The 23,756-nt window shown below is 35.1% G+C and overlaps 1 protein-coding gene across 1 annotated transcript in view; it reads right to left on the reverse strand.

The window, feature by feature from the left end:
• HFM1 (HFM1, ATP-dependent DNA helicase homolog (S. cerevisiae)) overlaps positions 1-23,756 on the reverse strand; it is a gene marked incomplete at its 5' end in the record, with an annotated part of 91,488 nt that overhangs the window by 16,468 nt on the left and 51,264 nt on the right. The window contains 9 exons of the mRNA XM_008589732.1: positions 50-165; positions 412-492; positions 14,918-15,064; positions 15,621-15,724; positions 17,272-17,432; positions 17,908-17,991; positions 18,225-18,310; positions 20,614-20,745; positions 20,829-20,926. Of these exons, the coding sequence (XP_008587954.1) occupies positions 50-165; positions 412-492; positions 14,918-15,064; positions 15,621-15,724; positions 17,272-17,432; positions 17,908-17,991; positions 18,225-18,310; positions 20,614-20,745; positions 20,829-20,926 (1,009 nt within the window). The remainder of the gene's footprint in view (positions 1-49; positions 166-411; positions 493-14,917; positions 15,065-15,620; positions 15,725-17,271; positions 17,433-17,907; positions 17,992-18,224; positions 18,311-20,613; positions 20,746-20,828; positions 20,927-23,756) is intronic.

A 23,756-nucleotide genomic window follows, 5' to 3' on the forward strand; every position in this document is an offset into this window, starting at 1 on the left:
TACATACATTTAATTACAGAAGAAAGGGACAAACGTCATTAAAACTAACCTTGGGACGTTTAACTGGAGGAAGAGATGAAACAGCATTCCTGTTTCTTAAATCAGATAAATATGAAGAAATTGTTGATCTTTTAACTTCTGACTTCTGTGCAACTCCAATTTTACCTAGGAAAGGAAATTTTAGATTCTCTAGGTTAGACTTTACATATTGTTCATATAAAGTCAAATTTATTCAAAATTTCACATCTAATATTTACTTTTTTTCATGTTTCCCACAAAAGAAAGAAAATTATTTGAAAGTTATAAGTTGCATAATATAAATATCATACATAGATAGTTAGGATGTCATTACTATTCATCAAATGCCCTTAATTTTTAATGCCTGAAATAATCTTGTTTTATGGAACTCACAGCAGTCGTGTCCACATTTATGTTTATTTTTACAATGATGATTGCATTCTCGGATTCCAGGTTTTTTGCAGGCAGTCATTCCTAAATTAATGTAAGAAAAACAAACCTACTTGTTACTACATCTATTACTGTGAATTTGATATAATTAATTTTTATCCAGTCTCTTTTCTTTTAGACAGTACAAAAAGATTATTATTTTCACAGTTCCTCAAATGTTAACCCATGTAACGTTTTTGGAGGGAGTCAAATCATTTTATTGAGGGTTTTTTTTAGGTGGGGGAGGATAGTCCAAGAAGAACAATGAGGAGGACAATGAGATTCAATGTCCTCAGAGGGCTGGGATTTCCTCAGTCTTGCAGTTGCCAAAAAACAACCCATGTAATTTTTAAAAGGTATTTTTTTTTAAAGATGACTGGTAAGGGGATCTAAACCCTTGACTTGGTGTTGTCAGCACCACGCTCTCCCAAGTAAGCTAAATGGCCATCCCTATATAGGGATCCAAACCCGTAGCCTTGGTGCTACCAACACCACACTCTCCCAAGTGAGCCATGGGCTGGCCCTTTTAAAAGGTATTTCTGATAACAGTTCATCCCTGCCCCACTATTAACCCTATCCCCAACTTTTCACAAGGAACACCCAGCCACCTATAAGCTTCTCTCAACTTCGCTGGTATAAATAGAACCAAATACGGCAGAATATCAGCAACTTTTGTCCTGAATGAGGTAAGAATGAAGATGGAGTTTTAAAACTTTTCTGTTGCTTTACACTTAAGCCTGAAGAACCCGGAAAAAAACAAACCTTGTGTCATTTTGATAACACCACTGATAGCAGTTAGTAAATTGGACACCACATATGTTTAATAAGTGTTAGAAATAAATTCACCTAAGCTAGAATTAATATTACTCAAATATATAATTTATTCTTCATTTATTATATTTTAAGCAGTTTTTTCTTGATCTTAGCTGTCAAGAGTAACTTGGGGGGTGGGTATAGATATTTGATCCGGCCCTTGGACAGACAGGGTCTGGACATGAGAAGGGGACCAGGGGAAGATATTCCAGGCAGAAGGCATAATAGCCAAAAGCAGAAAACCAAAGATTGCAGGAACCAAAATCAGCTATTTTTGCTGGAGCATAGATTTTAAGTGAACTAGAAATTTCGGAGATGGTGGGGAGCTTTGAAAACCTTTACAACCTTTCTTGATCCTTTACTCTTCATTTTCAGTGCCATTGTTCAACCAATCTTTTTCAAGTCATGGCACATCTAGACAATGATAGTACTTGTAAATGTAGCAGCCTGGGGTAAATGGATGAAGCTGCTCACCATATGAGGCAACCGGCAGGTTGCTATGAGAGTTGAACAGATCAATGTATTGGGTACTGATAAAGTAACAAACGAACAAAGAACAAACAAAAAAATCCCAGGCAGCTGGAACCTGAGGCTAAACCACAGTGTTCCCAACTGAACATAAACAACTTTGAGAATATAAACAATACTCAGATAAGGCCATTGTGAGGCCACAGGAGAAGACAGAGATAAGACTGTCATGTAATTATTTCTGAAACTAGAGAGAAGACCATAAAAGAACCACAAAAATAACGAAACATCCCCCTCTTCTGGCTAACACAAATGACTGCTATTTTAAAAATCTTTTTCAGAGCACCAATCTAGAATTGACCTCTGTTTTCCCTAAACTCTCCTAAGGAATCAGTTGAAATCCTATAATAAATTGCTCCCAACTCCCTGAGATGACCCACAATTCTGTTGGTGTTGTGCTCTCACTTACTGCAGCACATTAAATAAACCTAAGTTTTGCAAATACAGGTATGTTCCTAGTGGTCTTTGGTTGAAAGGCATTGACATCAAAATTTGTAAGGTGTGCCATGACTTACTGGTTGAGAAATTTTGCCCCAAGTCGTGATCTCATTACCTCTCACTAACTAGTTTCTTTGAATCTAGTCTTCCAAGCTACAATTTATTCTATACAGCACATTGTTGCTTAATTAATACTCCTAATGTTCAACTCTGATTAGATCATTTGCCCACTTAGAAATGTCAGTTATTTCCTACTGCCAACAAAAGTAATTCCATATTCAAGATCCTGCACAATCTAATTCCAGCCTCCCTTTCTAGCTCCCATATTAACCCTATATCCACCAAAACATCTAACTGCCATTCTTCAAGTAGTCCCATGCCTTTCTATGACTGTACCTTTGATACTACCTCTCATCTTAGAAGACCCTCACTTCCTTGTCTACCAGAAGCCTATCAACTTTCAAGGACAACTCAAATGGCACCTCTATCATGAAGATCTACAGTGATCACCTCATCTGAGGTAAATTTTCTCTCCTTTGGGCCCCTACAGCTTTTTCTTTGTGCCTCTTGCTTAGTGTATGTTGCCTTATATTTAATGTATTTATAGGAAAGACACAGTGGTGAAGTACAGGGGACACTAAACTGCGTAAGAAAACATAAGTTCTAATATGGGCTGTTATCTGAAAAAAAAGAAAATGCAGTGGATTAAAAATAATACCTATTCTGTTTACCTCACAGACAATAAAGGATAAAATGGAATTAATTATGTAAAAGTATTTTTAAAGTATTAAGTGATAAACTAATATATTAATGTATATATTATCATTACTATTTCATTAATGCAAGATTGTACAAATAATTATAAAACTAAAATTGTTCTGAATGCTAAGAACAAGAAGTACACCATGCTATGTGACAGAGGGAGAACTATCCTGGTCAGGTATGTTGGGCTGAGGACTGAAGAAACAGTGGGAGTTAACAAGGCAAAGAGTCGGGAGAAAGTGTTTCAGGCAAAGCGGACAGCATACGCTAAAGCTCTGACAAGGGAAAGCATGGCACATTGGAGAAACTAAAAGAAAGCCAGTGTGGCTGATGCTCAGCAAATAAGAGAAAGTGCACAAGATGAGAATGCAGTGGTAGAAAAGGCACCCTATGGTTTGTATGCACCCTGGTAACTGCATGTCTCCACATAGGCCTTATAAGGTAAGGCCCAACTGTTGGCAGAATGCCCAGTGATCCTCCTTAGAATATAGCAAGATAGGTAGTCTCCTGAGTAGCTGTCAAAGGCTGTTTCTCATCTGCCTCCTTAGCCTGCAGGAGGCTCCCTATCTTGCATGAGTCTGCCATGACGTAGTTTCTCATCTGCTTCCCTGATTCCAGTAAAGCATGGGACTTTCCACTCTGCCCCTTTCAGGTACAGCTGCAGGCTGTAAAACTGCTTAGCTGCAGCCTAGAGTTCACTCCTCAAAAACAAAGCAACCACCATACGTGTCATCTGGCCCCTCTAGCTCAGTGTCAAGTCCTGTGGGATTGGGGATGGGAGCAGCTGATCGCATGCTGAGCTTGCTTTGCTGTCTGTGTAAATAATAAACTACCTAAATCCATTGGGGCTCTCGTGTCATTACCAGCCAAATCTATAGAAGTGAAGCAAGACCACATAGCAGCTGCCACCACACTGCTGCTTAGGGATTGGTTGACCGTGTGACTGTGTAGAACCTTGTAGGAGATGCTAATGATTTAGATTCTAAGGGCTATAGGAAGCCACTGAAGTGTTTTAACCAAAGAAAAGGCATAATCAGATTTACATTTTGAAAAACATCCCTCCATGGAGTATAATATGGAGAATGTATTTGAGATAGAGCAGAATGGATGCAAGACACTAGTAAATAGGCTACTGTAGGAGTCTAGGCAAGAAAATGATGGTAACAGTCTAGAGTGGTGGTGATAACAGAGTTAGAGATAATTAATCAATTTAAGAGATACATAGAAAGCAAAAATATTTCGAATGCAGAATGAGGTGGAGTGTTTTTCTTTCCTGAGAAGCATGTCATTTTCTCTGAAGTTTTATTGCCTTACTTTTTAGTCTAGCAATATCTACACTAAAAGTTTCTTTAAGTTCATACAATATTTCAAGGATAAAGACAATACATGGAAACACCTCACCCACTTATTCTCCCCTCATAGATATCTTCTTCTTTGAGCTCCTCCCCTGACACCGACCCACGTACTCTCCCTAATGCAATCTAGGCCTGTCCTATAGCTGTCATCCTTGAACTTTCTTAAGTTACTGAGCTAAATTTACTATACCTGGATTCCTTGACTTTTTCTTTCTTGAGTAACTGCCTTGTTTTACTGTTGCTCATTCTCAAGCAACTGCCTAAGAAAGGATGTTTGAGTAAAATGTTCTCAATCTTTGAATATATTAACATATCTTTATTTTACTTTCACACTTAATAGTTTGGCTGGGCATGGAACACAGGGTTAAAAATCATTTTTCCCCTGGAATTTTAAGTCCATTGACTTCTAGCATCCAGTGTTGCTGATAAAAAGACTACTGCAACTTTGATTTTTGTTCCGTGGAAGCATTTATGATTTTCTCTTTGTCCACGATGTTCTGAAATGTTGCAATTATGCCTCATTTGTAGATCTTCTTTTAGTCATTCTAACTGACATTAAGTAAGCCTTTTTGATGTGCAGATTTATGTCTCACATAATTTTATGTCTAGAACATTTTCTCAAATTATTTTTCTGATTTGTTTTCCCTTTCTGGAACACTTATTAGTCAGATTAGGCTCCCAGATTGCCCCCTTTTGTCTCTTAAATTTTGTCTCCTTTTCTTTTTGCTTTCTTTTAGATTGTACTAAATCATAGTTTTTACTTCCCTGTGCTTGCTCTCTTTTTTTTTTTTAAATGGCATCCTACTTCATTTTATGGTTGCAATTTAATCTTTAATATCCCTGAGAATACTAATTAAAGCTTAAAGTAAGTTTTATTACATTCCTGATTATCTTGTTGCTCTTTCATCCACTTTCTATTTACTTATTTTGAACTTTCACATGTTCCATATTTTCCTCCAATTCTGGTCATCCTTGGTTGTCTGCCTATAAGGTAGTCTTATTATACCTCCATTTCACATATGGGAAAATTAATTCATACGGGGCTAAGTAACATGCTTAAGACTATGCTGTTAATAAATAGCAAATCTGAGATTCTAATTCAGGTAGTCTAATTCCAGAGCCTGATTTCTCAACCATTCTTCCTCCCTGGTCATTCTAGCTGCTTTAGTTCTTCCCAAAGGATTCATCTAATTTATTTAAAGAAGGAACCTATTGTTTCGGGGGTGGGAAGATGTGAAGGAAATGGTTTGCAAATTGTTGTTTTGCAATAAGAAATAAGGAGTTGCCTTTGTCTCTTAATCTAAGGACTTCTAAAAAGATGAATTTCTAAATATTGCCACAAGATGGTGCATGGTGCATAATGACTACACACATTTGCTTCCAGTGGTAAATAACTAGGATTTGGGAGTTTAACATTAGAGATTCTGAAGGATCCCCAAAATTTCAAGGCAGAGCTATCAAGTCCTGTCAGGAATGAGGGGCTGTATACTTTTTGCTGTATTTCCAGTAGAGATAGTACTTAGAAAATAAGTGCTTCCCCTACCTCACCCCACTACTTACATTCTAAGAATTGTCTGAATTTGTCTTATTAACAAATATAAACTTATAAAGATTGATAATTAGAAAAATAAGGTTCTCAGAGAAAATTAACCTAAGCTGTACTATTAGGTATACTTTAAAGTTAGCAGATCCTATACTCTATCACTATTACAATCTGAGATGCATATATTGTCATAGTTTTGCCACTTATTGTATTAATCTACATGTTTTTAAAGCTTCCAGTTCCAAGCATTTGAAGTAAAGCACATTTATTGACACAAATTAGAAATTTCCTGAAAGAAAATATTTTAAACTACTTTAACAGAGTCAATAACGGCTGGTCACACAAGGCTAGTTGAAAAAAAATTGAGAATAGCAAACATCCCTGATACTCTTAGCCTCACGCTGTAATTATAAATTTAAATAATCTGGCCTGTCCTGAAGCTACTGGAGTGAATATTTCTGAAAGAATATTACTTTGACTTTTGCAGTTCTTTTTTTTTTTTTCCTTTTTGTCTTTTTTCGTGACCGGCAACGGATCGCAACCCTCAGTGTCGCGCCAGTACCGGGACCGGCAACGGGATCGCAACCCTCGGCACTGCGCCTGCCCCTCGCTCAGCCAGTGAGCGGGAACCGGTCTGTATGTGGGATCCGAACCCTCGGCGGGAGCGCCGCCGCGCTTCCCAAGCGGCACACTGTAGCAGTGCGCCACCGGGCCGGCCCGACTTTTGCAGTTCTTGATTTATACTAATCATAGATTAATACAGTTAATGGTTTACTTTTTTTTAAATGACAAGAGAATCTCCATTTCATTTTTCTGTCAAATATTTTACTATCATTTCGTTATTGATTTACCAAAAAAAGGATCATACTGGTGAAATGGAGTCTTGGATTTTGCAATTTAATGCACATATACACCAAAGAGTATAAAGAAAACTAGACTACCCTTTGACTAGTGTTTAAATGTACATACTTCCATGTGCCTGAACACTGGTTTTACCCTTGCGTTTATTCATGTACATTAAATTTTCATACTCAGAAAGATATAGCAAATGCAAATGAATTCACTAATGCCAAATCAATTTTCTTCAAATTTAACAAAGCTCATACTTCTTATTGAGAATGCAGTTACGCTGTTATAACATCAAGATCAAGGGTTTGGATCTCCTTATTGGCCAGCTGCCCCCCAAAAAGAGAGAATGCATTTAAAAGACAAGAAGTATGAATGCCTAATTTTCATATAATAAGAAAATTTTTTTAATTTTTGTTTTAGCAACTAAAAAAGTATTTTCACATTGGCATATCTTAAAAATAACAAAAAATATTTTTCTCAAATTTTAAGAAAATTAATCTCTTGGAACTATAACCATATATGAGAAACTACAGCTAAAAGAATGTTTTCAAAGAGTTCTAGGAAGCATAACAAGAATTTCCAATTACCTTATGTTCACTAAGGTGCATATTTTTGTTTTTACATAGAGTTCTATAATTTGAAAATACTCATACACAATATTGAAACATTTGTTGAACTTGCAAGCACATTTGGAAATAACCACTTAGCAACTATCTTCTCTGAACTAAATATCAGTTTGCATCATTTAATAACATTCTGAGAAGAGATCAGAACAACTGAAATTTGGATTGTTTTAAAAAAGCACAAATTCTGTGTCACTACCTTAGTAGAGTATATCTATGGCTCCTTCCATTGTGTTAGTTACTAAAAAAGAAAATGCACATAGTGTATGTATGTTATGTTTAAAGGTATAATTGTGTATTTTCATTTGAAGATACACGAGCATGAATTTGCATGTAAGAATTCAATTGTACAACTGAGATGTGCATAAGTTCATAAGATTTGGGAAGGCTGTATATGTATGTACTTGAAAGGTGTGTGTATGTGTGTATAACAAAACATTATTTGTTTGATAAGTATCCTTTTGTCTGCTTTCCACAGGGTTGTGCTGAACATGTGGGGGAACTTTTGCCTTTATGAAAGGCTCATGCTAGTGAGAAGTATAGCAGATATGCCAACATTCACTACAGCTGCAAGTAACAGAAACAACTCAAGCTATTTTAACAACAACAAAAAAAAAAAAAAAAAAAAACTGGTGAGGGGATGAGGGAAGTATGTGAACACAGAATCTCACAGAACCCAAAAGCAGCAATGCAGCAAGGCTTCAGGAGGCACTGGAATCATAAAATGGAAAGTCATCAGATCCCCAGCTCTAGCATTCTCACCTTTGCTTCTCTTTCTACCACTCTTTTAGTCTTCTCTTCCAGAATCCAGCTATCTTTGATTCTTTGCATGTGGTAAAAGATGGCCATCTGATGGCTGAGTTTGTATTATCTGAGTGTAGTCCTAATCCCAAACTGTCTTTCTCGGATTTTTTTTTTTTTTTTTTTTGTCTTTTTTCCGTGTCCGGCAACGGATCGCAGGTTGCCCCTGTACCGGACCAGGGACCGGCAACAGGATCGCAACCCTCGGTGTTGCTCCCGCGCCTCGCTCAGCCAGTGAGCGGGAACCGGTCTGTATGTGGAATCCGAACCCTCGGGCGGGAGTGCCGCCACGCTTCCCAAGCGGCACACTATCCAGTGCGCCACCGGGCCGGCCCCCAAACTGTCTTTCTTAAACTAAGGGATTTCTTTACTTCTGGGAATTTAGATTTGGGATTAAATGAAAGAAGGTTACCCTGGTTCCTGATCATTTTGCATTCAGGAAAATAGTGGCCAGAATGGAGGTCTGAGGAGAATGCAGTATAAACAAGACAATCATAGCTACTTCTTTGATGTGGAAGTCAGTTCTAAGAGAAATAGGGTCCTTGAAATCTAGGCAGAAACCCTTTTTCCTTTTCTATATACAAATATATACATCATGAGATTTTTTTTTTAAGGAAAAAAATAGGAAAATGAAAAGTACTTCTCTCAAAGAGCAAATATGGTATATAACATCAACAATGGCAACACTTAGGAAGTACATTATTGGTTCACAAAACATTTTCACATACTTTTTCTTCAATTGCTTATTAACACACCCATTTAAGAAGGTATTCCTCCAACTTCATTCAACAGACACTTATTGAGGGCCTACAATGTCATACTTGCAAGAGAAATTTTGGAGATAAAATGATAGGACATGCTGATATATTAAATGTGGGACAAAGGAAAGGGAATAATCAAGAATGATTCCTATACTACCCAAAGCAATCTGTAGATTGCTTCCATACCTCACGGCCCCAGGCAGGCCCCATGATGGTGGTGGTGTGCCTGGTTCTGGGAGGAGGGTCCAGTCCCTGGATCCATTCTTCAGGACCCCAGGCAGGCCCCAATTCATACCCTGTTTTTTCTTTCAGTTCTGTATTGGAATATTTGCTGTTCCCATCACTTAAACTTTGTGCTGGAACTAATTTGTTGTCCTTTGCTTACTTCTAAAGTGGGGGAACTTCCTGTGGGGACCAGTACTTGAGCTCTGTGGTTGAGCTAAATTGCTGCTTTGCTGCTGATTCCCTGCGGAAGGCTTTTTGTGCAGCACCAGTCCTAATAGTTGGCTTTACAGGTACTTCCCAGTTTAGTGAAATCTGCTACACCTGGATTGTGTAGAAATACCAGTCCTAATAGTTGGCTTTACAGGTACTTCCCAGTTTAGTGAAATCTGCTACACCTGGATTGTGTAGAAATACTGGTCTGGACCTGAGTCTTTTCATCAAACTGCACCCCATGCAATTCTATATCCGTGACCAGTCTTCTCTGAGTGGTCCTATGCTGATTGGGAGGCAGATCAGCTATCTTTGCTGTGCCCCAGTGTTCCCCTGGTGGGCCCGTCTCTCCCACTGCCCGTGCTGCAAACACTTCCTATGGGACAGGTTGTGCTCTGGTCCCTTGCAATGACTCACCAGCCTCTAAGTGGCTCCTCTTTTTCATTTGTTGTGGCTCCTCAGTCCTGTGTGGGTCCACGGGAAACCTATTAGTGGTCTTGCTGGCCCAAGGGCCACCAAGACCCTCTTCTCCCCTGCCAGGAGTCCCCATTCTGATAACCTTATCTAATCCTAATTACCTCCCAAAGGCCCCACATCCAAATGCCATCAACTTATGAATATGGGGATTAAGTTTCCAACACAAAATTTGGGGGGTACACTCAAACCATAGCAGCCTAGAAGTGGAATTGTTGCCAACTGTTTTTCAAAGCAGCTGAACAATTTTACATTCCCACTAGCAATGCATAAGGGTTCCAGTTTCTCCCCATCCTCATCAACACTTGTTATTGTCCAACTTTTTGACTAAAGCTATTCTAGTTGGTAGGAAGTGGTATCTCACGGAGGTTTTGATTTACATTTCCATACTGACTAACAATGTTGGGCAATTTTTCATTTGTGTATTGGCCATTTACATTGTTTCCTTGGAAAAATGTCTATTCAACTCACTTGAATAGTTTTAATTGGGTTACTAGTCTTTTTATTGTTGAGTTGCAAGATTCCTTTATATATACTAGACATTAGTCCCTTATCAGATACATGATTTGCAAATATTTTCTCCCACAGTGTGGGCTGTCTTTTCACTTTCTTGATAGTGTCCTTTGAAGTGCAAAAGTTTTTAATCTTGATTAAGTCCAATTCACTTGTGAAGGTTAATTCTAGGTGTCAACTTGATTACATTAAGGAATGCCGAGAAACCTGGTAAAGCTATCTTTTTAGGTGTGTCTGTAAGGGTGTTTCCAGCAGAGATTAATGTGAGAGCCAGAATGGACTGAGTGGAAAAGGCCTGCCCTCAATGTGGGCGGGAACCACTCAATCCACTAGGGAGCTGGAGAGAATGAAAGACACAGAAAAAAGGTAAATCTCCCTCTCTATCTCCTGGAGCTGGGATATACCTTCTCTCCTGTCCACGGACATCAGAGCTTGAGACTCTTTGGCTTTGGGTTCCAGGACTTACATCAAGGACACCATCAGCTTACCTGGCTTTGAGGCCTTCGGACATGGACTGAGCCATGGGTTTGCTGACGACCTATTGTGGGACTTTTCTTCACAATTGCATAAAGTAATTCTCCAAATAAATCCCCTCTCATATATTTATAACATATCCTAATGATTCTTTCTGTCTGGAGAACCCTGACAAATACATCACCTATGTTTTCTTTGGTTGCTTGAGCTTTAGGTGTCATATTTAAGAAAACATTGCCTAAACAAGATCATGAGGACATACACACATTTTGTCTTCTTAGAGTTTTATAGTTTTAACTTTTACCTTTAGGTCTTTAAACCATTTTGAGTTACTTTTGTGTATGGTGTGATGCAGGGGTTCATCCTTTTGCATGTGGCTATTCAGGTGCCCAGCCCTATTTGATGAAAGACTATTCTTTTCCCATTGAATTGTTTTGTCATTCTTGTCAAAAATCAATAACCCATAGGTGTATGGGCTTATTTATGTACTTGCAATTATAGTCCATTGATCTATATGTTTATTATTATGCCAGTACCACATTGTCTTGATTACTATAGCTTTGTAGTAAGTTTTGAAGTTGGGAATTGTGAGTCCTCCAACTTTGTTTTTTTTGTTTTTTTTTTTCTAGATTGTTTTGGCTATTCTGGGACCCTTGCATTTCCATATGAGTTTTAAGATCAGCTTGTGAATTTCTGCAAAAAAAAAATCACAGCTGGAATTTTGATAGGGATTGTGTTGAATCTGTGAATTAATTTGGGAAGTGGTGCCGTCTTAACAATATTAAGTCTTTTGATCCATGAACATGGGATATCTTTCCCATGTTTATTTAGGCCTTCTTTAATTTCTTTCAGTGGTGTTTTATAAGTTTTCAGTGTTCATTTCTTACACTTCTTGGTAAAATTTATTCCTAAGTATTTTATTCTCTTTGATGCTATTGTACAATTGTTTTTATATTGACTGTATCCAGTGATATTTCTAAATTTATATATTAATTTTTATGGTGGTCTATAGAGTCTTTTGGATTTTCTGGGTATATAATCATGTTGCTTGCAAATAATGACAATTTCTTTCTTTCCCTCCAATCCTATCCCTTTTTTCTTTTTCTTATATTATTGTACTGACTAGAACTTCCAAACCATGTTAAATAGAAGTAATAATAAAGAGCATTCTTGTATCACTATCCTTCTCAATAGGAAAGTTTTGAATATTTCACTATTGAGTATGACATTTGCTATAATTTTTTGTATTTTTTTTTTTTTTGGTGGCTGGCCAGTAAGGGGATCTGAACCCTTCACCTCAATGTTATAACACCTCACTCTAACCAAGTGAACTAACTAGGCTGTCCTTGATATTCTTCAAAATACTAAAGAAGTTCCCTCCTATTTCTAGTTTACCAAGAGTTTTAAAACCATATACAAGTATTGAATCTTGTCAAAATTTTTTGACACCTATCAAGAAGATCACATAGTTTTCTCTTTTTTTTTCCATTCATGTATTGAATTATATTGATCCATTTTTTAATGCTAAGCCACTCTTCCATACATGGAATGAGTTATACTTAATTGTGCTGTATTGTGCAATACATTTAATTTATATTTTAAAATATATTGCTGGATTTAGCTTGCTAATATTTTATTAAGGACTCTTAGATCTATGTCTATGAGTCAGATTGGTAACATCCTTTCTTTTTATGTCCTTGTGTCAGGTTTTGAAATTAAGGTCATACCGGCCACACTAGAAAATATTTCTTTATTCTCTGGAAAAGTTTGGATAAGTTTGATATTATTTCTTAATTGTTTGGGAAAATTTACCAGTGAAGTCATCCAAGCCTCAGGTTTTTTTATGGAAAGATTTTTAATAATTGCTTCAATTTCATTACTACTGTCAGACTACTCAGATTATCATTTCTTCTGTCAGTTTTCATAAGTTTTGCTTCTCAAGGAATTTTTCATTTTAACTCAAACTATGTCAAATTTATTATTGTAAAGTTGTAAATAATATCTAGTCTTTATGCTTGTATTGTCTTTAGTAAATTTTTAAAGAGTGTAAAATATGTAGTGATATCTATCCCCTTTTTCATTCTTGATATTATAAATTTGTGTTTTCTCTCTCTTTTCCTTAATCAGTCTTATTAGGGGCTTCTTAATTATATTAATCTTTTCAAAGAACCAAATCTCAGTCTCTGTCATACATTTACATCTTATATTTCATTGATTCCTGCTTTTGTCTTCCTTATTTTTTTCCTATATTCTTTGATATGGCATAGTGTTGAGATAAACACCTTTTTGTTTTGTTCATTTTAATTCCACATATATTTTAAACTTTGTAAGTCATTTCAACTATCATTTTACATAGTCAATTTATATTCAGCCATATATTTACCCTTTCCACTGTTTTTCATTCTCTCCTGCCTTTCTATATTTTCACCTGTGACCATTTTCCTCTAAGGAACTCCTTTTAGTATTCATTTTAATTCAGGATGATAAATTTAGTAGTAATGATAAGGTTATTCAGTTATTTTTTTTCTCTATGTATCTACTTCATTTTCACTTTGAAGGACATTTTCCACTGGGCATAGAAATAGAGGTTGGCAGCAATTTGAAGCTGACATTCTGATATGTTCTGTTTTCCATCATTATAATTGAGAAGGCTGGGCCGGAGTGTGGCTCACTCGGTAGAGTGCGGTGCTGATAACACCAAGGCCACGGGTTCGGATCCCATATCGGGATGGCCGGTTCGCTCACTGGCTGAGCGTGGTGCTGACAACACCAAGCCAAGGGTTAAGATCCCCTTGCCGGTCATCTTTTAAAAAAAAAAAATAATAATAATAATAATTGAGAAGTCTGCAGTCAGTTTCATTGTTGCTCTTTTGAAAGTAATGTGTAGTTTTTTTGTGTCTACTTTTTAAGATGTTTAGCAGTTGTGCTACAATGTGTCCAGGTGTGATTTTCTGTGTATTTATCTCTGCTTGGGGTTTGCTGACATTTTAAATCTGTGTGTTGATGTCTTTCATTGTTTTGGAATATTCTAAGCCATTGTCTCTTTGAAAGTTATTTTGTCCCATTCTCTCTCTACTCTGCTTCTGAGACTTTAATTACACATATGTTAGACTTTTTGAGTATTATGTTCTTTTGTGTTCTTTCCATTCTCTTGCCTCTGGGATTCAGTATGGATAATTTCTATTCATGTGTCTTACAGCTCAAAAATCCTGTGTTCGGTTATATCCAATCTATCATTAAACTTACCCAACTAGTTCTTCACTTCAGATTCTGGAACCAATCTGGTATATCTAGATAGTATCAAGATGGTGTACCCACAACATTTATGAGACAATTTGGTTATATCCAATCTATCATTAAACTTACCCAACTAGTTCTTCACTTCAGATTCTGCAACCAATCTGGTATATCTAGATAGTATCAAGATGGTGTACCCACAACATTTATGAGACAATTAGCAGTTCAAACATTGACTCAATATTGGATGACATTAAATAGCTTTTTATGTATAAAAGTAAGGTAGTTATGTTTTTTAAAAAAAATCTGCCACTTACAAATATATAATAAAACATTTATGGAAGAAATAATATAATATCTGAGATTTGCTGCAAAATATGAAAGGGGAAAATTGAAGAGAGTTATAGATGAAACCATATTAGCCATGAGTTCATCAAGGTTTAAGGTGGGAAATGAGTACAAGAGGGTTCACTATACACTTCTACTTTTGTGTATGTTTGAAAATTCCCATTATAAAAAAAAATTAATTAATTTTCATTCTGTTTTGCCTCATCAAATCTGTAGATTCTTTTACATCACTTGCTCTCCCCTGACAATGGCCATAAAAATGGAATGGGTATGGAAAAAGGAAAATGTATACCAAAAGACTATTCATATAATTTGTGCCCCAAATATCACCCCAATTTGACAAATACTAACTATAAGAGAGAATCCCTACTATGTATTATGAATGAAATTGTTATAAAGCATAATATCTAATTCTGGAGCATCCACAGTCTGAGTGAAGCAGTACTATAACACTGACATTCCTCCCTAGACATATCTTTGCTTTAATATAAAATAGGAATTAATAGAGCTATTTACCTTTATTGGGTCCTGCTACAGCAGATATATCTAGATGTTTAGGATGGGAAATCTCTGTTTCTGATTTTCTTTGCATAATTATTTGATTTCCAAACCTCTTGGGACCTAAGTAAAAGACTGTAAATTTCTGCTGAATATCAAGTCCAACTGGAAAAAGAATAAAAGTATACAATACCAATTCTTAAATCATAAATCATAAAAGTCCATACATGAGACCAATTATTTATTTTTATATTATATCTCTTATATTTTTATAAATTCTAGTGCTAAGAAGTCCAGGATATTAAAATATTAAGGTTTAAAAATATGACAAATGAAAATTTATACATCCATCTCTATAAAAATAAGTCAATATTCCTACAATAACTTAAATTTAACTATCCTGGAAAACAAAATGTCTATAAATGAACAGATAAAATTTTAATCATGTTATCATGGTCCATGCTATTACTTACATATCTAATTATGTAAATTTCCTCTAAAGTTTATTTGTATTATCTAAATACATTATTTTTACATAATATCATTTTTACTGTTTTCCATATCAGCATACAGGAAATAATTTTTAAGTGATATCATATGAGGATACTTCAAAAAGCTCAAGGAAAGATTCATAATACCTTTCAATCCTATTTTTCCACAAATTTTTTGAAGTTCCCTCATATTCTTTACATTCATGTCTCCATTACTTCAATCAACTTACCAAATTCAGAACTAATTAGATTTATGCTAAGATCTTCGGATTTAAGAGCTTTCTTCACATCAATCTTTTTAGTCCAACTTCCAGCTTTTAGCAAAACAGAATCCCTGAAAAATAGTAATGTATAATTTAATAGTGATACAAATACTAAATGAAATAATATATTGATATTCAAGGACTGATTGTTCCTGAGATAGGTCCTCTCTAGTAATAAACTGATAGATTACTGAAAACTACTTTCCCCAAATTCTGAGGAGGGAGAATGAAGTTTCAGTGGAACTTTCTTGACCATAATTTTCTTAACTACAGCTGACTCCAAGTTGCATTGACTCATTTCAGGCCCACCTGGAATATATAGTTGCTATAAAACATGAGGTTGTCCCTAAATCACTGCCACATTAAACTAGCTATATAAAGAACTTACATGTACTTGTGAGAGCAACTTCAATAGTATCTTTAAAATTGATATGAACTATTTTGTATCTATTCACATCACAAACCAACCAGCAACCAGTTTTATGATTGAACTTATTTTAGTCCCATATGGTCAGGACTACCATCAGATTTAGTAATCACAGAGAACATATATTTGTACAACAGCATATTCTCTTTAAGTGTGCCATGGCTAGTTGTAGGAGAGCAGTTACCAGTGAAAGGGATATCCTATTAGCCACTGTTGTCCCTTTGGGAACTTTGCATGTGACTTCTTGGAAAAACATGCTTCAATATACTGGCAACAATGAGCAGATTCCCGCTTCAGAGTCACTGCAATTCCTGAACTTACAAGTATAACAGTATGGTTAGGAGCATAGGCTCTGGAGTCAAAATACTTGGATTCAAATCTAGACTTTACCATTAAGTAGCTGTATGACCTTGGCCAAACTGATTAAATTCTCTTTGTATCAATTTCCTCCACTACAAAATGTGGAAGAATGACAGCACCTGTTTCATACAAATATTAAACAATTCAATACTTGAGACCTACTAAGTCCTCAAAAAATATTAGCTGTAGCTATAACTGATATCCTTAGAGTTTGCTTATGACATCCTGAGAGAAAATAATAGTACTTGGAAAAAGTCTGAAGTAAAAATTATAGAATGGCATGCTACAGAACTAAGTATAAGGGACGGTATCTCCATTATATGAGGGTACTTCAAAAAGTTTGTGGAAAAAAAAAACAGAATTAAAAGATAATACAAATCTTTTCATAAACTTTTTGAAGTACCCTCATATATTTGATCTGGTTGCCTGGATCCTACAATGGAGCTACAGTAGTTTGTTAGATTTTAATTTGTAAATAGAAGACAAATTTTGAAGTAAGAAGAACACTGCATCCAAATAGTAATAAGGCCATGAATGACTGAAGAAAAGCAACAAAATATGAAAAGCCTCCTAAAGGTCATCTATTCACTTGGTTCAGACCATGGTGATAGATTTGATACTTGTTCATTTGAACACTAAATATAACAATTTAAAACAACAGACCCAATGTTAATACATTCTTTAATAGACAAATAGAGAAACTACCCCATTTTTGTACCAGGAAAATGTAATTTAATTGATCTCACAGTGATCTCATTACTCTTTTTTTCTAGTCGAATTTTTCCTTTATGGCATATACTTAAAGTCAAAATATCAGAAATTCACACTTACATAATTTTGTGCTTAAAATAAACTACTTGATTGTCTGCATCCCCTATAATTAAAGTAACATAGTGAGAATCCGGTGCTGTTCTTTTAGTTTGTAGCTGTTCAAAGTTTCTTAATATAACAGTCACTAATATTTCCGCCATGGTATCACTATATCTTGCAATCTTTAAAAAAGGATGGGGTGGGGGGATAGGAAGAGGTTGGTTAACAAATACAAACTCACAGCTAGATAGGAAGAATAACTTCTAGTGTTCTATAGTAGTGCTAGGTGACTATAATGTAGTTTATTGTATATTTTCAAATGGCTAGGAGAGAGTTCAAATGTTGTCAATACAAAGATATGATAAATGTTTGTGGTGATAGAATATGCCAATTACGTGATTTGTATACAGGTATATTTGTATACAATGTATCACACATTGTATACTTTTATCAAAATGTCACTCTGTACCCCATAAATATGCACAATATCGCATGTCAACTAAAAATAAATAAATAATCTTCTAAGAGGAAAAATAAGATAAGTATAAAAAGTGTTCAAAAATAACTGCACTACTAATATTCTGCTATAAGCCTAGTTATGGATAGCTTTATTTCTAAAAAGACAACCAAAACATCTAAGAAACAAGAAATATTTACCTGTTCCAGTTCCAGTTCATATTTTGGTAGATACATCACAGTTTCTTTTATCTGGGTTCCAAAAGGGGGATGTCTATTTAAAATCTAAAAACATTTACATCATTATATTCTTACCATAACACTTAAAATTCTTTTAGTAAAGTATTTTTTAGAATGAGTGGTTTTAATAATGCTTATGACACAAAACCTTGGTAAGTTAAAATATTCATTACTATGAGAAAGAAAATAATTATTTAATAGAAATTAAGATATAAAAGTTAGGCTTTAGAATTTAGATAGAATTCAGGTAACGTTAGAAATAAGCGAATACTAAATACCAGTTCAAGTTTCCTTGCATCCGTTTCTTCTATTTTTTTAAAGGAAGTCAAACCCGCATTTACCATTGCATTTGACAATGTTATACCTGTGGAAAATTTGTCAAACAGCAATTTTTAAATAACTAACTTTAAGTGAAATCTATACTTAAATATTTAACAACTACGTTAGTAAAAAAAAATTAATCCAGTCAAATAGCTAACTTCTAAAGTTTTTTTTTTAAGTTTTCAGTTGGATTATTTGGGTTGTGACATTATTTGACCATTCACATTTATATTCTCAAATTGAAATAAAATATGCATTTGCTAAATTTATAAAAGAATGAACTCTCAGGTTCACATGATGACTCAACCCTTAGTTTTACTATATGTCATCCATAGGGCAAGCACCAAGACATGCATACTTTTATACTTTTGTTTGAAAGAAAGGCAACATGGTTCAGGGTTGGGAATACTGCTTTGTGAAGCTATGGCTCTCTGAGCATTTCTGTCTTAGAAATAGTTCTATGTTTCTGAACCTAAATCGGATAATTTTATTCTTCTGCCTAAAACTTCCAATGCCTTTCCACTGCATTTAGAACGAAGTGGCAATTTCTTTACTGTGGCCAAATTCCCTTAGCTAAATGACTTAACCACAGCCTATCCCCCCCATCTAATTACCTCCCACTCTCCTCTTGCTAACTTCTCTGCAGCCACACTGGCTTTTAATTTGTTCTTTACATACATCGAGTTCATTTTCACCTTAGGACCTTTTCTGTTTTCTTATATTTTCAGAAGCTGGAATTTAAAATTCTCACACTCCTACAAATGAATTTATCCAAATCCCAAAATAGCAGATACTGTATATAATTCTATAGCATTACCACCTTGTCTAAGACATGTGTATTACTGGTGGAGGTATGATACCCCTATTTCCTTACTCATACCTTTAACTATTCTTGGGAATTTCTCTTACTCATTCCTTTTAAGATTCACCTTCTTGTATTCATACTTCCTTAATGTTCATTTCCATTTCTCTCAAAATATTTCCTAACTTCTAACTTTTTAGTTTATAGATACTGTTGAAAATCAATTTGTATTCATTGTTTTTCTCATAATGCTCAGTAAGAATTTAGATTTGCTTTTTTGTTTGGATTCTCTCACTTTTCTATTGCATGCTTTTTTTTCCTCGGCAATATTTGCTTCTTTCTGTTTATCTGTATGGAGTATGTGTGAAAAAGCAGGTTAGTATTCAACACTCTGGAAGGGACAGAATATAACGGATGCAGACTGACAATATTCTAGAAAGTCTGAAAGACTGGCTTTTTCAATTATAGTCAAATTAAGTTAACTTATATTGTAAGTTAGTTTAAATGATTACTAATAAGCAAAATTTTAAAAATTTTCTGTAAGTTGCTATTTTCTAAATATTGTAAGAAAACTTCTTCCAAATTCAGAACCCTTGCCTTTGTAGGATGGGTGTGGCATTTGGTTTGCCAGGACTTCTGTAGGAAGGTTAGCTTTCCCATCAAAATCTCTCCCCTATTTTGACCTTACTTTCACCAGACAATCCCCACCTCCATTCCATCTCCCAGGACTTCCTGTCAGCCCTCTGCCCCACCACTAATTTCAAATTTCACAGAAATAAAAAGTAGGACTTCCTCACAAAACAGCTGGAGAACTTGTTCAAAAGAACAACAAGACAATCCCTAAAAACCCATTACATAATTTTTTAACATCCCCAAGACGTATACAAAATTGTAAAACTAACAAGGCTATCAGTTATATGAAAACTCTCTTTTTAGAATTCTAGCTATCTAAAAAGGAATAGGGTCACAGATCCCAGTCTTTCAAATGACACCCATTAGAGTTTTTCAGTGCACACCTTACTAGAGTCCCCAAGGACAGGAATTAATCAGGCACAAATCTTTCGTCTACCAAATCTCTATGAAGATCAGTATTAACACCCTATTGTTATCGAAACAGAGAAAAAGTTAAGATATAAATAAGTGACATAGTTTTCTGTAATTAATTAGGAATGGCTGAGACGGCTAAACTTGTACTTTGTCATTGAGATTAAAACAAAATACTAGTTATAAAAGTAGAAGAGAGAGCATCACATAGTTACCTAATTACTAAAACAAAAGTTCACTTATAAGAACAAATTTTAAAAATGAGGATATTAATTTTTATTAGGTTTCTCATGCACTATTCAGTTGATTTCAAATGAAATCCTTTAAGCAGGAGCAAATGATAATCAGATTTTCAAAAGTAAAATATAAGATCTTATTTAGGCCTATAAACACGTGTTTTCCTCAAAGGTCTATAATCATCACAAAATAATTTTCCTAACAGTGAAATACAAAGTAAATTTCAGATATTGCCAAACTACCTGCCCGTATTCAATACGTACCAATTTTTTCCAGCTGTTTGGATACATGCAGAGAATTTTCCCAAAGTTTACACCTAAAACACTTAGCTAAGATCAAACTATTCAATAGCACAGCAAACTTCTTTTCTTGGGCAGCCACAAAATCTGACAACCCTAAAAAAAAGTTTCCAATATTAAATGTAGTATACTAATTCTCTGGAAAAAATATTGAAAAATCCACTAATCCTATAACATACATCTTGTAATGCGTGAGCCATTTCTGAAAATCTTCGAGGTATCTTGTGTCAAAGCAAAATCTTGTATGGGAATGCATCCTAGTTGAGCTTGAATAAGACTGGAGGAAAGAAAAAATTTCATTATTTCCCTTTAAAAGTTACTATCTCACAGTATTGGACATGACTAACACAAGTATTCCTTCTTACAATTTATCTCTGCCTTGATTTCTGTGACACTACATGATTCTTTATCTTGCATCATTACTGTTGCGTCATTGTTGACTTCCTTTTCCTGGACCCTAAAAGTTCAGTCCTTATTTCTTTTACTCTTCTTTATTCAGTCAATTTCTCTTTCTCTCAAAAATCACCTTTCTTCTGAAGACTCATTAGGACCTCTAGACTGATAAATTCTAAATGCTTACAGGACACTTTCGTTTAGAATGTTACTTTAATCATTGTCATGTTCTCCTCCATTAGAGTTCTTTTGGTTCTACTACTTCTTTTCAAGGCATTATAGAAAAATAATAAAATTTGTTTAATCAACAAATGCCTATTGAATGCCAGACATAGTTTTAGGTGCTGAGGATTCTGTTCAACATATGAAGGCCAGCAACATGTTCATTGGTTATTTGGAACCAGCAATTGCTGGGCTACTAAATTTGAGGGGATGGCTATAAGGGGAAAGAAAGGACGGTAGTGTCTATTGTGCCTACTATAACCCAGGTGTTTTGCTACCTGTTTTGCCTGTTTACTTACCTGATCAGATATTGATATGTGAATCACCCACGGTTTAACTAAAGTTATTAGATGTGTGTTACTGTCTCAGAGGTCTCTTGATGAGACCAGAAACAGGTACACAAAGAGAAAACAGTAGAATAGTTATATTTCATGATTTAGTTTTAGCAGAAATATGAAAATAGAAAGAAGCTATCAACTCACTTCTCAGAATTGATGTACATAGCTGAAACTTAAGAATACTTGTTCCTTCTGGCTATAGTTTATGCTTCTGAAAATTATTTTATATCATCTAAAGAAATGGTTATAAAGTTACATGGTTTATTAACAAAGAAGGAACTGTTGGAAAAATGTGGACAGGATGCTTTTAAATGCTAGATAAATAAAACTCCTTGAGAAATTATCTAGGGATATGCATATGTGGGGTATATACAAAAATGCTGGAGTAAAAATAAAACTTTTTAAGTAATATTTATTCCTTAATAATTCCTTCCTGAGATTGTCCTAGGTAGAAATAGAAGTCTCACAGATTAGCTGAGGTGGGATGTCTGCCTCCTCAACTAATGAGGGCAAAATTACATGGTAGTTAAGTAATGACTGAATCAGGGTTATTGTAAGGATTAAATAAGATAAGGTACTGATCCAGTTAAGATTAAGTTCATCTGTGACCAGACCATATTTATTTAAACACAAATGGTTTATTCTCTTGTGTAAAAGAAATCCAGAGTAAGGCATTCCAGGGCTTAGTATGGTGGCTCCATACCATATATCCTATGAGTTAAAGAAAAGAGAACTAGTACGAAGAGGGATGATCTAGGAATTAAAGTTATGGAAGATTAAAAATAGACTTAAATTAAAAGGGCAGAAACTTGAAGGATAAAAATTTAAAACTAAGAGGATTAACATCTACTTGGAGAAGAACAGATCTGAAATTCAGCAAAGTAACAGGGATATGAGAGAATCATAAAAGTGGTAACTGTTAGCCATCAACACCTACCAAAAGACTGTAAATTCTGGATTAAGAAAAGGCCCCTACCCCCATACGCACACTCTCTCTCTCTTCTTGGCTTTGCTCAAATAAGATGCACAAAGGAGGGGAATGATAATGGAAATCTAAATTATTATATGTATAAAAACAATTATAAAGTCATCAACTTTTAAATCTGACAGCCCCAATCAAAAGAATGTATTACCCAATTTAAGGCAATTTATGAAAGCATTTGAAATTGCAAATAAAATGTTCCTAAAAAGATGCTTTTCAGAAAAGTACCTTGATTTAATTTTATTCAATAATTAATGCAACAGAGGATAATGGAATAAAACATTGACAGAATCAGGAGCTCTAGGTTCTAGTTCTAGATCAATCCCCCATACAGCAAAGTAACTTTGACCAAGTCACAATTTATTTGGGCATCACTTACTTCATTTGTAAAATGAGAGGTCTCTATGATCTCTAAGATATTTGAATTTCTAGAGAAATACAGCTAAGAAATAGAACATTAGCTTCTGTGGTATAAGCTATAGATCTGCCTGATGAGTTGTATACAATAACAAGAAGATTGCTTTGTAGACTACAGGGTATTTGGGAAATAAAATTCAATAACATATCAGGAAGTATTCCCAAAGAAAGAATGACCTCTTCTAGCTAAGGAGGAAAAAGAAATGCTTTGGCTAACTGGTTTTATTGAGCCACATGAAAAAAATCATTTCACCTTAAACTGCATCATTTAAATCAAAGGGTTCTAACACTAAGAAAACCAAGCACTTAGCATAGCAGAAAAGAATATCACTGTATTTATGATTACACACTATGTAAAAGTCACGTTTACTCTTCCAATTACTATTCCTCTGCAAAAGCTCCCCATTCTTGGCAGAATAGTCATCACCTGTCATATATGCAGTCCTTCACTCATGTTTTGGCTTTTACTATTTGTCTCTCCTAGAATGCCACTACCATTCAATAGACATTTATTACATGTGTTTTCATACCGTCCATTATTTTTATATACATGGTTCTCATTCAAGCTAACTCAAAAGCTCATGATGATAAGCATAAGAAGCATGTCTTCTTTCTATTGCCCACCTTGCCTCAACAGAAAGCTCTCAATAAATGTTTGTTTATAAAAAAAATTCACAAGGGCCGGCCCGGTGGCGCACTGGATAGTGCGCCGCTTGGGAAGCGCGGCGGCGCTCCCGTCCGAGGGTTCGGATCCC

This window comes from Galeopterus variegatus, unplaced genomic scaffold (assembly GCF_000696425.1).
Source record: "Galeopterus variegatus unplaced genomic scaffold, G_variegatus-3.0.2 Scaffold5621, whole genome shotgun sequence".
Classification (NCBI taxonomy): domain Eukaryota; kingdom Metazoa; phylum Chordata; class Mammalia; order Dermoptera; family Cynocephalidae; genus Galeopterus; species Galeopterus variegatus.